Source organism: Leopardus geoffroyi, chromosome B1 (assembly GCF_018350155.1).
Source record: "Leopardus geoffroyi isolate Oge1 chromosome B1, O.geoffroyi_Oge1_pat1.0, whole genome shotgun sequence".
NCBI lineage: Eukaryota > Metazoa > Chordata > Mammalia > Carnivora > Felidae > Leopardus > Leopardus geoffroyi.
In genome coordinates this window covers 15891500-15909219 of record NC_059327.1, presented here as the reverse complement: position 1 = coordinate 15909219, position 17720 = coordinate 15891500, and the positions used below count along the sequence as shown (strand labels likewise).

Below are 17720 nucleotides of genomic sequence, written 5' to 3'. Positions count from 1 at the left end.
GACCCTTCACGAAAGAAACTATCCAAATGGCCAAAGACATACAGACTGGTGGTTCATATCATTAGCTGTCAGGGAAATGCAAATTACAACCACAACAAGATACTACCACACACCCACCAGGATGATTAAAAAGAACAAAGCAGGGCCCCTGAATGGCTCAGTCAATTGAGTGTCCACATTGGTCAGGTTGTGATCTCATGGCCGTGATCTCGCAGTCAGTCATGAGATCGAGCCCTGCGTCTGGCTACGCGCTGAGGGTGGAGCCTGCTTGGGATTCTCTACGTCCCTCCCCCACTTGCATGTGCGCGTTTTTCAAAATAAATAAATAAGCATTTTTTTTTCTTTAAAGAACATGGCAGAGAGTCAGTGGCAATGGCGATGGGGAGCAATCAGAACCCTTACATTCTGGGGTGACAGTGTAAAAACTGCTACAACGACTTCATAAAACTAAGAAACTCAGACCCGTAGGTATTTCATGACATATATTCACCAAAAGACAAGTACTAGAAGTTTCTAGAAGCCCTCTTCATAAATGGCCTCAACCGGAAACCATGCAGATGCTTGTCAAAAACAGAATGAATAGAGTACAATATGTTCACACAGTGGGAAATCTACACAATAGTGAAAACGAACGATCCGCAGCCAGAACAGCACTGCGGGCCAGAGTCCCCCGAACACAGTGTCGAGTGAAAGAGGTCAGACACATAGGAGTCCATACTGCATGATTCCATTTATACAAAGTGCAAAAACAAGTGTATCTGGGCTGTCGGAGGTCAGGATCATCACAGGCCCCGGTCGGGGTCAGGGGCAATGACAGGAAGAAAGCTGGAGGCACTGGCAGTATCCTATTTCCCGGACTGGGTGCTAGTGCGTGCACGGTGTGCTCAGGGTGTGAAGGAGGAGACAGTTGTACACGTGATTTCTGTACTGTACGTATTTTATATTTTTTATATTTTGTGTGTGTGGTATACTTTCATGACAAACAAATAAGCCAACCAAAGATATTTTGAGGATCTGGCATGACCAGCGAGCACAGGAAGCTAATGAGCAAGATCTTAGAATAATGACAGTTTAACCCCAAAATAACTAATTTTTCCTCTTGGATCCAAAACATTTCAGTTGCTTACCTGTAAAAACTTATTTAATTGATTCTTTGACTTTTCCATAAACTTGTGATCTATAGATTTGAAAGGCAGCTTGCTAAGAGAAGGCAACTGGACTTTTTTTAAAGAAGGGAAACACTGTGGAAGAAAACATTAAATGTTAGCATCTCAGTCGTATTTATATCTTGGGGGGGGGGGGAGTTTAGATTTATAATTAGAACAAACCAAGTATCTTCTTCCTGTTCTCGTTCCTCTTGAGATTTAAGACCTTGAAAACCCGCCTGTTCTAATCCGGCTCCAAGGAATGAGGAGGAGCAGGACATTTGATGAAAAAAGTCTAAAGCGCACCCGTAGGCCCACGAAGGCCTGGACGCCCTGAGGCCAGGCCAATCGGGTGGATTTGTGCAACACGAAGCAGCACAGTGCTCTAGGCGGGCACACCCGGCTCACAGACGGTTTTTCTGTTAGGATGTGCTTTGTTTACAACATCTCCACGTGTGGACAAGTTATCAAAGCTGACAAAAGAATACAACGGAAAGAAAGAGTAACTGGGCTTGTAGCTTTCTTACCGCCTTTCACAATGTAACCATATTAATAATAATACTGCATATTAATAAATAATAAAACTTCCCTTTGTGGATGAAGGCCTACATTCTGCCAGACACTGTGCTAGAAGCATGGCGTGCGTACCAACAGCTCTAAGAGTTGGCAATGACTATTCATTCCTGTTCTACATAGGATACAACTGACGATCAGGATTAAAACCCAGATCCACCTGACCACACAGTCTGTGTTCTTTGTGCCAATTCCCAAACTCTCCAGACTCTGCCCCCATTTCCAAACGCTGGCCTTCATGAAGGCACTGGGGCCATCTGAATGTGCTTAATGAAACCAGCTGGCATCGACAAGTCAGGGAGCACAGAGTCTGCCTGCCACAGCCTTTGGTGCTGCTGACCCTTGGCGCACAGAAGGGGCACAGGACCACCCGCTGGCCTGGCCGTAGCAGGAGAAGGCGTGGGACAAGTCAGTCAGAGCAAGTGCATGCAAGTGCTTCGGGTGCCGGGAAAGGGAAAACTGGCCCTTCCCTCGCAGCCCACTAAAGGACCAGCAGTACAACGGCACATGCCCAAGGCTGTACATAAACCAGGGCTCCGACTCGGGGTACAGTCGTAGAGAAACGAAACAGGCAGTGAGCGTCAGAAGGGAAGACTGCTCTTCCCTGGGGACCCGAAAAGGTGCTTCCTGTCCCAACTGTCAACAGAAAGCATTCACATACAAAAACATGACAACTCACACGATGCTAATTCTAAGGGTGAGAAAAGAACCCAGTGATCAGCTAAAGAGAGGAGAAAAATGACAGACATGGAATTTTATAAGGCTTATTTCCTCTAAGTCTTTGATCTACTTGTTTCTGGTTTTCTAAGAATATTTTCCACATACATTTTATTTCAAAACCTCCTCTCAATTCCTTTTTCTCCTTCTGTTTTCGTCAGCAACTAGACTGATCCTAAACTTGGCTTCACAGTGGTTTGTCACAGGGCAAACAACACATTTTTCTGCAGTGTCAATTGTACTCGACAATTTTGGCAAAAATTTAATCTTCTATTGAGACAGAAGTTTGCTTTCCACACTACCAGGGTGACCACAGTCCACTGGAGAAGTACCATAGTCGGACACTTGGCTGTGATTTTTAAAAGCATTTGAAGAAGTTATAGAGGATGCGTGCAGGGAAAGCAGAGCGGGAAGTGACCAAAGCCACATGATGTCAGTGGTTCGTTCATCTGTCCATGCCAGATGCATCGTGGAGAAGGCGATCGGAACGGCAAGGCAAAAACCAGCCAAAGTGAAAGTGACCAGGCTTGTTTGGGATCCCAATTGATTAAAGTATTTTAATAAGGGAAAAGTCTATTTTGCTCATGATGCTCTTTAGCAACACACTGTTGGGGATATCGTGCTTCTCAAAGCTCCACTGTCCCACAAACAAAGCAGGTAAAACATGAACTGGCCGAGATCGTTTTCAAAGTTGGACAAGTCACAAATCCAGTGACAGGAAAACCCTGTGCAGGAACTCCCTACCTGGAAAGCTGGGTCAGTCTGGAACCCACCCACCCAACCAAAACTCTGGAAGAAATGAATAGCTCTTCAGCAGAGTAAAGGGGGACTGGAAGAAGGAGTCAAAGGGAAAGATATCTAAGTTGGCTTTATGGAAAAAAATTTTTCTACGTGTCATTACAAACTGTCCAATTTCTCTTCTGGTATTTATGGAACAGGTAAAGTAAATAAGTAAAGGCCTTGTTAAAATTTTTCATAAAAGTTTAAGGTCATGTTTTAAATTTCCTTTTCATTAGACATATTTTCTCTTACAGTAAGTATGCCCAGTAATCCCCATTGTTTTGTAAGCTCACTATTTTAGAAGGTTTTTTTTTTTTTTTTTTCATTTGCCAAAGGAATCTTGAATTTATCTTAGAATCTTTGGGGAGGAAAAAACCTTTTGATATCATAAAACGGATTCACATTAAGTGGATATTTATTTTTGGTGGTACATATTCAAAATTAATTTAAACTTTTTCTCTGATTTAACCAATTATGAATGGAAATAACAGTCTGATTGGGGTCAGTCTGTATCAGATTAAAGTCTGTATTAATAAGAAAGCTGACATATAGAAAATAAAACTTGAAAATTCGAAAAAAAAAATAAAGGCACTTGAAGAAGTTATAGTATTCACAAGATAGTGATTAAAAAGGTTTTTAAAAATCCCCTCAGGAGAAAAGGTTATAGGAAATAGACATATTTCATTTGCAGAAGAGGAGTCTGATAGGTGACCACAGGATTTTACCAAGAGTCAGTTCATTCTAAGCCAGAGAACAATAAACAGAAACAAAAGTAGACGTGACTGAAAAGCTTTTCAGTTGCTGGGGAAGAGGGCAGTCACCTCCCGGAGGGGGAGAGTTAGAGAAGACGCAGTTCCTGAGAAAGATGGAAGAACAAGGAATGGAAAGTAAGATGACCCGGATTCCAATCCTGGTTTGGCCACTATGTACACGTCCTATGATAAATTGACCAAACTCTCTGGGGTCAGTTCCTCTCACCTTAAAATAAAAGAAGTGACCTAGATTAGAAGCTTTCTAACGTTTCTAACTAAAACTCACAGTAGGAAGTACATGCTACGTTGCAGCCTGCATACGTATAAATGCATATCCACATAGATAATATAATCCACATGTAAAGCTGAGAAGTTCTATGAAACAGTGTTCATTACTACCACTGCTACCACCACCGACACGATAACGTTTATTATGTGAAACACTCTTCTAAATGCTTTGGATAAACGTATTCTCTTAATTCTCACAAATCTGTGAGATGGGAGAGGTAGATGCTATGGATATTCGTATTCTACTGATGAGGAAGAAGAGGGACAGAGAGACAGAGTGACAAGTCCCAGGTCATATAGCTACTAAACAGTATAGCCACAGTCCAAACTCAAGCAGTCTTGCTCCTGAGTCTATGCTTTCAACCACGACACTACATGACTCCCTTACTTTTTGTGCTGAAATCCAATATATTCTGTGCTCTGTCCACTGCTGCAATCAATAACTGATTTCACTTCCCACTAATGGGTCACAACTGGCAGCCTCAAAACCGGGGGCCCTAGATGACCCCCAGCTCTCTTTCAGCTCTGGGGTTCTCTGAGGCTTAGTGGAGATCAGACAGTTCTTTGTCCTGAAGGATTTACTCTAAACCGTCTGAGCTATGAGTTAATTTCCAAATGTGGGACTGAAAAAGCCACTTTGCCAGTATCCATAGCGAAAGGAGAAAGGTTAATAATCAGTTTCCTTATATGTAAAAATTGAAATGAGCTTTTAAATATCTTCTTGCTTGTAATTCTAAATCTTGTATTCATGAGTATTCATACCTCACTAAGTTTCCGGTGTAAATTCTGAAACTCACTGAGCCTTCTAGGGACGGTCCAGTTCTTAGTTTCAACTCCACCAACTTCTTGTAAGCTTACCATGACAAAGTAACAGGGCATTTGCTCACCATTCTCTTCTGTAACCTTGGAAAAAACAGACACCACAACAACAAAAAGCATGGTTAGCGGATGTGGTAGGCAAGATTTCTAAATACTCCCCAAGATTTCCCACCGCTTGGTGGCTACACCCTGCACCATCCCTGGAACTGTGAATATGGTGTCCATTCCCGCGATTAGGTTATGCTATATTTGACAGCTGACGTTAAAGAAGGGAGATTACCCGGATGGGTCTAACCTAATCATACAAGCCCCTTAAGAGCAGAGACACTCCCTGGGACGGTAGGAGGACAGGAAGTCAGAAAGACAGGAAGCGCAAGAAGGACTCGGCATGTGGTGCTGGCGTGAAGATGGAGAGGGGCAGGTGGAAAGGACGTGGCAGGGCCTCCGCTGACAGCCAGAGACGAGACCTCAGGTCTACAACCACATGGAACTGAATCCTGCCAACGACCTAAACGAGCTTGGAAGTGGCTTTTTCCTCAGAGGCTCCAGACAAGAACTCAGTCTGGCCAATACGCTGCCTTCAGCCTCGGGATACAATGAGTAGAGGACACCGTCATACGGTGCTGGACTTTCAACCTGCAGAATTGCGAGCCAATCAGTGGACACTGTTTTAAGCCATGAAACATGTGGTCATTTGTTACATATCAAAAGAAAATTAATATAGCAGACTTAACATCCTAAGTGTATTCCTTTGAAAAAACAAATTAACAGAAAGCAAAAAGGTGTAAGATATGCTAAAACCTGTCTCTGAAAAGGATAAAGCCTTCCCCAGTTTAATTTCTGGATTCAACAAATCATGATTTCAATTTTCATGAAATTTTACATTGAAAGATATACATTGAACGAAAAGATTTCCTCTACCTCCCAACTTAGATAATTCATTCATACATACACACACACACACACACACACACACACACACACACACACACGACATCATAATTCAGAAATAGGCCATTATTATACTTAACATAAATAGATTAGAAACAAAAAGAAAATACTGAATTTAGGCTTGAATTAGTATCATCAATCAAATTAGAGACAAAGAGTCAATAAGAAAGGCAAAGGAAAGAGACACAAGACACACTGAGCACCCACGGAGCCCCGTGACATAGGACCATTACCCCACTGTGAGGATGCAGGAGGTGAGGACACACACAGGGTCTCTGGACTGTCCTAGGATCACACAGCTAGTGTGGGTGTCAGCCAGGATCAGAACTCAAGAGAATCTGGTGCAACGTAGATACATCTTCCACACATTCCCATGCAGGGCTGCCTTGCAAACTCTGGCGGTCAGGTGACCCTTCAGGGTCCATTGCCATTATCTTTTCGGTGACCACGGTGCCACGGCAAGCTCCTGCAGCTCGCCGTAATGGGAGTGCTCACAAGTACCAAAGAGCCAGTGCAGCACCCAGTGAAGCACTCCTGTTGTGGGTGTGCTTTCAGAGCTGCTCTCAGAGAACATGAATTGCGTGCTATCCAATCTAGAGGTGAACTTAAGGTTGTGAATTTTAAGCACCCCCCCACCCCACCACCACAGAAAGCGTGTGAAGCCACCGGGCTGATGGGCAAGACGGAAAAGAACAAAGATAAAGGGTACAAACAGGCCCTTACAAATCTAAGGAGTTAAGTATTTTCACAAGCCATTTGAAATAGTGGAACAAAACATTAACACTGTGTTCCTCATGATCTCGTTATTTGTGTGGACCTGACCTTCTTCTCCAGATTTCCACATGACTGATAGTAAGCCAGGTGGGAACAAAGAAGTTGTCAACAGTGGAAATGCCTATATGCATCACTCCTTGAAGAGAAATTCTTTTTACAGACAAAAGGGATACAGCATATTCTGGAAATTGATACCCATATCCCTCAAAGAATAGCAAAATATTTTCTAAGTCAAAGCAAAAAATATTCATTATTAAAGATCTTAGAGCAATTGAGATTTAAGTAATTGAAGTCAGCAGAATGGAACAATCAGAAACACTTAAAATTTTTAATTTTTCACCACCAAATTTCAAATAGTGCCCTTCCATTTTATCTCAACCCTCAATGGCAAAATAAAATGGCAATTCAAGGACATTACCTGTCCCTATCTGAAAGGTGCTTACAGTTCCAGTGAACAAGAACAACCTGAAATGGACAGAGATCAGATCTATGCCAGGCAGCCCTAGTTCAGCTCACAGTCAAGGGTAGTAAGACAGAGCGAGAACAGTGAGGAAAGAAGGGGGACAAATGCAGTCTATAAGAGCAAACGTAACTTTTCTATCCTCAACCTTAATTCTGTAGGACAAAATCTTGTCTTATAAAATCATACTCATGTTTAAAATTTTTTTTTGTTTTTATTTATTTTTGAGACAGAGTGCAATTGGGGGAGGGACAGAGACAGAGGGGAACAGAAGATCTGAAGCAGGCTCTGCGCTGAGAGCAGCAAGCCTGATGCGGGGCTCCGAACTCACAAACTGCAAGATCATGACCTGAGCTGAAGTCAAAGCTTTGCTCAACTGACTGAGCCACCCAGGCACCCCGAAATCATATTCTTATTTATTTTTTAATGTTTATTTATTTTTGAGAGAGAGACAGACAGAGTGCAAGCGGGGAGGGGCAGAGAGAGAGGGAGACACAGAATCCAAAGCAGGCTCCAGGCTCTGAGCTGTCAGCACAGAGCCCGATGCAAGGCTTGAACCCACAAACCATCAGATCATGACCCGAGCTGAAGTCGGATGCCCAACCGACTGAGCCACCCAGGTGCGCCTCCAAAATCATATTCTTTTAAATTTTTTTTTTTCAACGTTTATTTATTTTTGGGACAGAGAGAGACACAGCATGAACGGGGGAGGGGCAGAGAGAGAGGGAGACACAGAATCGGAAACAGGCTCCAGGCTCTGAGCCATCAGCCCAGAGCCTGACGCGGGGCTCGAACTCCCGGACCGCGAGATCGTGACCTGGCTGAAGTCGGACGCTTAACCGACTGCGCCACCCAGGCGCCCCTAAAATCATATTCTTAAAATAAACTTGGAGGAAAAGCAGTCAGACCTACCTCTCCACTGGTGATGGAGGCTTTCCACATTCCGAGGTTCTCACACCACCAATCTGTTCTTGCCATGTGCAGCTGTAGGTCTGTGCGTTCTTTCTCTATTAGAATTATTTCCTCCTTCAACTTGGAAACAATCTGCAAGAGGGAAAACATCCTGAGAGTTACAAAAGCGCTTAAAATGCTACACAATTCAGCAAAGTAGCAGGGTACAAAATCAACAGACAAAAATCAGCTGCATTTCTATACACTAACAACGGACAATCCAAAAAGGGAATTAAGAAAACAATTCCATTTACCATAGCATAAAAATAATAAAATATTTAGGAATTAACTTAAACAAGGAAGTGAAAGATTTCTACAATGAAAACTACCTAACACCGATGAAAGAAATTAAAGATGACAAATAAATGGAATGATATTCAATGTTCATGGATTAGAAGACTAAGCACTGCTAAGATGTCAATATGACTCAAAGTGATCTACAGATTCAACACAATCCTTATCACAATGCCAGTGATTTTTTTTCTGCAAAAATAGAAAAATCCATCATAAAGTTCACATGGAATCTCAAAGCAGACTGAATAGCCAAAACAATCTTGAAGAAGAACAAAAGTTAGAGGGCTCGTACTTCCTGATTTCAACACTTACTACACAGCTACGCTAATCAAAACAGTATGGTACTGGCATAAAGACAGACATATAGACCAATGGAATAGAACAGACCAGCAAGAAATAAACCTTTGCATATATGGTCAAGTGATTTTTTGACAAGGGTGCCAACACCATTCAATGGGAAAAGGACAATATTCTCAACAAACAGTGCTGAGAAAACTGAATACCCATAAGCAAAACAATGAAGTTGGACCCTTACCTAACACCATAAATAATAGACAACTCAAAATTCATCAAAGACCTAAACGTAAGAGCTAAAACTATAAATTCTTAGAAGAAAACACAGGGGAAAGCTTTAGAACACTGAACTGGTAATAACTTCTTGGCTATGACACAAAAGGCACAGGCAGCAAAATATAGGAAAATGGGACTTCATAACAATTTAAAACTTTTGTGAAAAGAATACTATTGACACAGTAAAAAGGCAACCCACAGAATTAGAGCAAATATTTAAAAATCATGTATCTGATAGGGTACTAACATCTAGAATATATAGAGAACTCTTAAAACTTAAAAACAAAAACCAGTCTGATTCAAAAACGGGCAAAGGACTTGAATAGACATTTCTCCAAAAACATTCTATAAATGGCCAAAAAGCACATGCAAAGATACTCAATGTAACTAATCATTAGTGAAATGCAAATCAAAACCACAATAAGATACTACCTCGCGCCCGTTAGGATAGTTACTATAAAAAAAAAAAAATGAAAAACAACAATTACTGGTGAGGAGATAGAGAAACTGGAAACCGTACACACTGTTGGTGAGAAGGTATAAAATGGTGCTGCCAATATGGAAAACGGTATGGAGCTTCCTCTAAGAATTGAAGACAGAATTACTGTCCCAGCAATTATGACCCAGCAATTTCACTTCTGAGCACATGCTCCAAAGAATGGAAAGCAAGATCTCAAAAATGTATGTGTACCCATGTTCATGGTAACATCATTCACAAAACTTAAAAGGGGGAAGCCAAACCAACGTCCACTGATGGGTGAACGGTAAACCAAATGCTGTATGTACATGCAATGGAAAATTGTTCAGTCTTAAAAAGGAAGGAAATTCTCACACTCATAATACGAACGAACCTTGAGACCTTAGGCTAAGGGAAAGAAGCCAGTCACAAAAGGATGAATACAGTATGCCTCCATTCACGATGTATTTAAGAGTAGTTCAATTCATACCAGGCAGAAAGGAGAAGGGTAGTTTCCAGGGGGTTGGGGACGGGAGGATGGAAAGTGTTATTTAAGGGGCACAAAGTTTCAGTCTTGCCAGATGAAACAATTTCAGGAGATGGATGGTAGTGATGGTTGCATAACAATGTGAACGGACCGATGCTGAAGTGTATACTTGAAACGATTAAGTGTATACTTGAAACGATTAAAATGGTAAATTTAGGTGATGTCTATTTTGCCACACTTTAAAAAAGTAATTTAAAAAAAAAGAGAAAGCATGCTCATCATCCCCTTAGACCTCTTTCATTAGAAAACCTGTAGTTTGAGGGCAGAAGCTTTGCCTTAATACTCTCCTGAACATGCCAGCTATGAGGACTCTTTCCTTTCTCAAAAAGCCTCCAGGAAGCACTCGCAGCCTAAACCTTGTCCTGCATTTTATTACCATCAGAGCTGTGACCACCCTGCTTCATTTTCCTGTGAGGATATTTTGGTTCCACAATCAGCATGTTTGCTCCCTCCTTAGGGAGGCTGGCAGTTCTATAGGTCACTGGTTCTCCACAGTGACCAGCAGAGCATTATGCATTTACTCGTCACTTATGTTGCTGAACACACCCTCAGAAAGTGCCAGAGGAGGTCAGTTTGGCAGACTGAAGAGCACCAGCCATACCTGTAACAGAGACATCTCCCTGTTGGGTCGCCGAAGACGCATAAACACAAAGCAAAAAGCCACGCCACTGCACGGGTTTGAGAAATGCCAGCTGGGGAGATGCTGTTTACATTTTTAAACTTTCCAATTCTGTTGACTTTTAGCAAAACAATTTATTTCTTGTGTCATTCTGTGAGGTTCTCTAAATTGTGACTCACAGCATTTGAAAGAAAAATAAAAGTAAGATGATTGTCCTTGAAAAGTTAATGTACTTCCAGAAATGGGTCTGGCACAAGAAAATGCTTTGCCCTCTTCTGCAAAGGTACCATAGGCAAGCCAGGTAAGAGAGCACAGGGCTGCTCACCGCGGATGACCGGAGAGAACCCCAAAGCACAGAAGACTGAAAACAAGTGCTTTTCTAACTCTATACTAGATGCAAAAAAGTAACCATGGAGCGTACAAATACAATTTTTTGTTTTAAAGAAACAGTGATGCTTTGCAACATAAACTGAAAACTACTACTTATGAGATCAGAAAAATGGAAACTTTCAAAGACAACCTTGAAAGTGAAAGAGTTACCTTCTTGTCAGGTTTTGGTGCATTTTGAATAGAATTTAGAGCTTGCCTTTTATATTCAAGTTTCTCATTTAGTTCTCGTAGTTTGTTTACAGCAAAACTGGCTTGTTCATTAATCCGACTGGTGCCTTCATCTACAGCTTCCTCACCAGCCTCACCTCCTGGGTCCTGGGGGAAAAAGTCACGTGAACCACACTGTCTTATAACGATGGACTATTCAACAATGAGTACCTAGCATATAGGTTCTAGATCATTACAATACACTTAGCCAAAGTACTAGATTCCCCTAACACTTTGTGGTAGAAAGTTCAGAGGCAGCCTGCTTTTCCTCAGCAAAGTGACAAATCAAAGTTATTTGGAACCACAGTAACTGGTGTTGAGGAATACAATGAAAGAAAAAACATTTAATAGCCTGAAAAACAGGGCAGAGTGGGGGATGGATTCCACACCATTATTTCCCAAATGGTACACCCAAGGGAAACTGCATGGAACAAGAAAAGGCAACTGAGTTATCTGCCTAACTCAACCTGAGTGGTCTGTGCCTAATCTTGGACAAAGACACAGAGATGCGTATGGCTTCCTTTCGGGCTCCTAAGAATATTCTAGAAAACTTATGCTAAGTACTTTTAAAATAAAATTTCCAGGGGCACCTGGCTGGCTCAGTTGCTTGAGCATCTGACTTTAGCTCAGGTCATAATCTTGTGGTTCGTGGGTTCGAGCCCTACATCGGGCTTGCTGCCGTCAGCACCGAGCCCACTTCGGATCCTCTGTCCCCCTCCTTCTGCTCCACCCCTGCCTGCACTCTCCCAAAAATAAATAAATATTAAGAATAAAATAAAAATAAATAAAATTTCCAAATTCCCCCTAGTAAAAGTATTTTCGGTACACACTTTGTTCAGTCCCTCCCCTGAAGATGTATTTCACAAATCAACAGGTAGATCATCTTATGAGTTAAATGGTTAAGATTTCAAAGTGCCTTCAGATTCATACAGAACTGCAGAACTTTGAAAAATCTGGATAGATTAGCAGCAGACAGCATATAAAACAGACCTGTCAGCAGCAACAGCATGTAGGACAATGGAAAGAAGTCCTGAGAATGATCTTTTGCTTTATTATTCTCCTTAACATTCTTCCAGAGTTTTCCTTCTAATTTTTATTAATTGAAATAAACGGTAAGAGAAAAAATTTTCTTCAAACAAGAATGAAGTATTAATAACCCTAGAAAACCAAGCTCTTTTTTTTAATTTTTGTGCGGTCTTTCAAACCCTTGTCCAGGAGTGCACTTATCATGACATAATTGTATACCTTATATACATCCAAACAGGTATTCATTCTGTCTTTTCCCTATAACTTATGATGCTGCTTATTTTGAGGGCGTTAATTACTCTTCAAAATTAGAATTTTTATGGCTGTATACCATCCTATGAATTGATGCTACCCTGAGGCGTGTTCCTACCGCTGCTCCTGCTCTGGGTTGACTCTGCTGGTTCGCCATCCCAGAGGTACTAAAACAAACTCCACAGTACATTACCTTTTCTACCATTTAGTTATTGCCTTAGGGTGAATTTCTAGAAGTGGGATTATTGCTACAAAGAGCAGAAGCGTTCAAAAGGTCAGTGATACATATTACCCTTGAGTCCTAGGTGAAGCTGGATAATTTTTCATATTTGTTTACTATTACCTTTCATATCAACTGTCAGTTCAAGACTTTATCCAATTCATCTATTGGGTGTTGATATTTTTAACTAATCTGCATAACCTCTTTTACAGCATTTACTTATTAACCATTTTAATTTCTGAGGCAGAGACAGAACACGGTTAAACTTACCGAAAAACATATAAAAAATAAAAAAATAAAGCAAACTGATCTTAAAAATACAATGGGTGAAGGGGAGTGGGACATAGAGGCTTTTAGTTATGGAATGAGTAAGTCTTTGGAATAAAAGGCACAACGTGGGGAATACCGTCAATGACATTGTACTAGCATTGTATGGTGACAGGTGGTAGCCACACTGATGGTGAGCACAACACAACATACACAGATGGCGAATCGCCATGTTGCGCGCCTGAAACAAATGCAACATTGAATGCTACCGGCACCTAAATAAAAAAATACACTGTGTTTCCAATTAATGTCAACAAACAAACGATGCTTATTTATATTTTAGGGGTGAGGTTTGGGGAAATAAGTATCAGTATCCTTATCTGCATAGCTTTAATCAGGAAAACAATTTTTTCTTTGACACTCAAAAGTCTATCAGCCAAAAGAAAGTTCCACCGAATGAAGAATTCTTCTTCTTGTGCTGGAACATCACCGCCACAGTAGCTAGAAATAGTGTGCCATACAGATGAAGTAAACAAACTTCAGTTCTAATAAATTGTATCTGATGGGGAAAAAAAGATGCAATGACTAAAGACTTTTGGCCCTGTTGGTGGTGGAAGACACAGAAAGTGTGAAGAACTAAATAACAAATCTTTAAAAAGTCTGAAGGAGGGAATTTAACAACAGTTCAGAGACACCAACTTCTAATACCATCAAGAGCAAGCACTTGATTCCTCAGAGTTTGAGATATAACCGGCAGAAAAAAATCCAAAATTAATTATTAGCTTTCTATGTAGGGTGACTGTAAATAAAACATTTTGTGTTTCTTTGTACCTTCACAAATCGTAAAGCCCTCTAAACCTTTAGTAGTAAATAAGAGATGGTAAATGAGAGTAGTAAATGAGAGATCTCCAAAATGATAGTACACTTAGGAGAATCAGACCCAAGTGAGGTGTGGCTGAGCAAGGTTTCTTTCAGAGAATCTTACTTACATCTGATTTTTTAAACTCCAAAATACTTCTTGTAACTGCCCCCACATCCTCTTCCTCTCCTCACTTACCCATCCTTTGTCTCTTCTCGGACTAGACTAAGTTCTACTGATTCTCTCATCTGGCCTACACCACCTTGTGGACTCTCTGTCCTCGCTTTTCAGGAGCCACACACGGGGTGTGTCGCAGGTAGAGACAGGGCTGGGAGGTTGCAACACGAGGAAGTGGTGGTCAGTTGTTCAGAAGAACAAGGGAAGAGTGCATAAGTTCTACTTACGGTCCTGCATATTAAAAGATGAAGAGGTGCCCCAAATTTGCCTAAACAGTACGTGTCCGCCTGATCACATTCGAAGCTTAACCACTGAGAAGGAAGGAGAAAATTAAATGTGACTCACCATTTCATCCTTGCCGGAAATCAAGTGCGAGCCATGTTTTTCTTCCTCTTTTATCATCAATTTCTCATACAGGTCACTGACAATAAATGAAGGGTAATACCTATCCTTTAGGGTCTCATAAACATCGCCCTGGATTTTGCAGAACACTTCAATACCTTTATTTCCTACAAGACACTGCTGGATTTCTTTGTAGAGTGATTTTTCCACAGATATTTCTTTGCTTTCCACAAAGAAATTCTGGTAAATTTCACCAACTAATTGCGGGATTTCATTCTGAAAAGACAGGAAGATGAAAAACAAGAAAGGTAAGAAATATCATCTCTGACAAAAATATTTTTCTTCTGAATTCTCTCCATCTTAAAGGTGGAAGGAAGACATTGAAAACAGACACTGCTACTAGTACCAGTGGGGGTCTTTGGCGTGCGTGTGCACAGAGTCAAGGGGTAAGAGTCTGGCTCCTGAAAATGAATACTTTATGCTGAATAGTTAACGAATATAATTTCTACTAAACGCTGGCAGGGGAAAAGTGGGAACAGTTCTCGTCTTGAAACGGATTCCTTCTTGCAAATCTGAATTCCACAGCTCAGTTATCAGCTAAATTCAATTTGGCTTTAAAAAATCTAATATAAATAATTGGAAGTGCCATTTTTCACTCCAGAAGTCATTATTATGTAATTTAAGAAAACAAGAAAAATCTTCTCCAGAATGATGATGTATATTGCATTATAATCAAGCTTATATTACACAGCTTACTCTTAAACATCATACTAAGGTCACAGCCAGTCTGTTTCAGAAATGCAAACATCTCTTCTGATTAACATAACATTTATATTTCCTCTGAAAACATCTCATTAATTCTAGGAATGTTACACAAAGTCTTCAACAGGATTAAAAAATGAAGACAAACAACTCAATGAATATTGTGAATTTAACAAACATCTCAGAACTTTTACACCCAAATTAGTGTTGTTAGGTCAAAATAAGGCTATTTCATGAAGCTATATACTTTTATTGCACTGAAATCTTTTAAATTGTTTCCAGGAGTTTAGGAAAATTCTTTAGATTGCTCTTCACAATATTCCTTTGAGAGCAGCCAAAAGTCATTTGGAATCAAGTCTGATAAATAAAATACATAATAAAGTGGGCAACTGCAGTATCGGATAAAATGAGGTAATTTGTGACTTACAAAATAACAATAAAAGGCATTTCTAAGAAGATTTAAAAATACTGTGAGACTGAATTTAATTCCAAAACCAATGTAGTATGTGATTTATGATGTATTTTAATAGTATTGAGTTCTAGCAACACTCACATGAAGTGCAAAGTGCAATGTACCCAGTGACTTTTGTGTTTATTTTAATAAGCATCTCAAAATACATGTAATATATATACTATACATATTGTCATGTATATTCATAGACACATATAAACATACATATTTCATATTCTTTAACTCTTAAAGGTACTGAGAACTTGCCAAGTGCAAAATACAATGCTTATTGGGGTTTTTCATCGTTAAGAGGCACCTAGAACCAAAAATCTTCTTTTGTGTTTTTTTTTTTTTTTTTTTTTAATGTTTATTTTTAAGAGAGCGAGAGACACAAAGCGTGAGCGGGGAAGGGGCAGAGAGAGAGGGAGACACAGAATCCGAAGCATGCTCCAGGCTCTGAGCCGTCAGCACAGAGCCCGACGTGGGGCTCGAACCCATGAACCCGTGAGATCATGACCTGAGCCGAAGTCAGCCGCTTAACCAACTGAGCCACCCAGGCACACCCCCCACCCCCACCCGCTTTTTAAAGGTTTTTGTGTTTCTTAATTCAGTCATATTTTAAATGAAACAAAAGCAGAACAGTAGTGTAAAATATGCACATGATATTAAAATAACAAGGTTATGAGATTGAGGTGTACATGACAAGATCAATTCATGGTACCAGTAATGTGGATGTATATAACTTTTTTTATAATGTGCTAAAAAAGCAAACCAAAAAAACTGCCTGAAAGTAAATTCAGTATTTTGGTACATTTATGAATCTGTTTTTCCCTTGACCACACATTCAGAAGTATCTTTTTGTGAAAATAAAATATAATTTTATTTACCATTATGAGCTGGAACATAATTCCATTATTATATTTAGTTTTAAATAGTCTTTTAATGTATATTTATCTTACAGCTTCATTGAGAAACACAGACACACTGCCTAACATGCAAGTTTTCACCAGCTGGTGATTAATATTTCTTTGGGCCTATATATACTACCTTGTTAGCACTCTTCAAATATTCCACCGACTCCCAAAAACTAATCAGAGCTCTCTTGTCCATCCTTTCCATGTACATTCGAAAGTGCTCTCGGTAGAACGTATTGGCCAAAATATCTTCAAACTGAAGAATCTATTAAGGAAATTTAAGGACAAAAAATAAGGAAAACGTTAAAAACTTAAAAATAAAATTCTAAATATCAGTTTCCTTTAACTTTAAATGGATTGGTGTCTACATTCAAGAAAAAAAAAGTCTCATTTTTTAAGGTTGTAGTCAACCTAATACAGTATTTCTCTCAACTTCCTAAATTTTAAATGGAAAAAGTTATTCAGTATTCAAAATGTACATATTCAATAAGTGCCAATTTTCAATTAATCATTCACTCATTCAGCAAAAGATTTATTTGGCATCTACTCTGTATCAGGCACATTTCTAGGAAATCAGACAAAAATCCCGGCCCTATGGGATAAACTGCTAAAAGTAATAGATACCCATAATAGAAAAATTAAAGAGAAATATATAAAAGACCAGGAAGCTGGAGTCTAATAATCTGACATTTTTGCCTTCCATCCTTACACTTGTGATGAAAATTATTTTATATCTTGCTCCTTCACTTATAGTATCATATTCATTTAAGATATCTTTTGTAAGCATCATTTTAATTAGTTCATAATATTGCACTATATATCAAAATGACTCCTTGGTTTACTATTTTGTATGCTTACAGAAAAAGAAAAATCAAATCTGAAGATACAGTGGGCAAAATCTTGAGCACAGGCTGCCATAATAGAAGAAAGCAGATCACTTTCATAATAATTCATAACTCGATTAATTAGGAAAAATCCCTCAAATTAATTTAGAAGGAATTGAAGTCCCATATCCTTAGTTCTTAGTTAATTAAGAAAAAGACCTGTAAGTATATCTCAAATGCAATTAAAAGAAACACTTATGTTTTAAGATTCTTAACAATTTATATTGTGGCAGTGGGAAATTTTTTGGAAATGTGACCAGTAAGATCTTTCT

The 17720-nt window shown here is 39.7% G+C and overlaps 1 protein-coding gene and 1 pseudogene across 3 annotated transcripts in view; one reads left to right on the top strand and one right to left on the bottom strand.

Annotated features, from left to right (window-relative positions):
- Positions 1-17720, bottom strand: part of SNX25 (sorting nexin 25) — a 132938-nt gene that overhangs the window by 15922 nt on the left and 99296 nt on the right. For 2 of the 3 annotated variants that reach the window (XM_045453741.1, XM_045453746.1), the window contains exons 8-13: positions 16698-16829; positions 14441-14713; positions 11238-11402; positions 8172-8303; positions 5018-5158; positions 1128-1241 (exon numbers count right to left, since the gene is read on the bottom strand). In XM_045453741.1, the coding sequence (XP_045309697.1) occupies positions 1128-1241; positions 5018-5158; positions 8172-8303; positions 11238-11402; positions 14441-14713; positions 16698-16829 (957 nt within the window). Of the gene's footprint in view, positions 1-1127; positions 1242-5017; positions 5159-8171; positions 8304-11237; positions 11403-13369; positions 13619-14440; positions 14714-16697; positions 16830-17720 lie in introns of those variants that run through there. The other variant, XM_045453754.1, reaches the window with a different exon arrangement.
- LOC123585600 lies at positions 2866-3257 on the top strand (annotated as a pseudogene).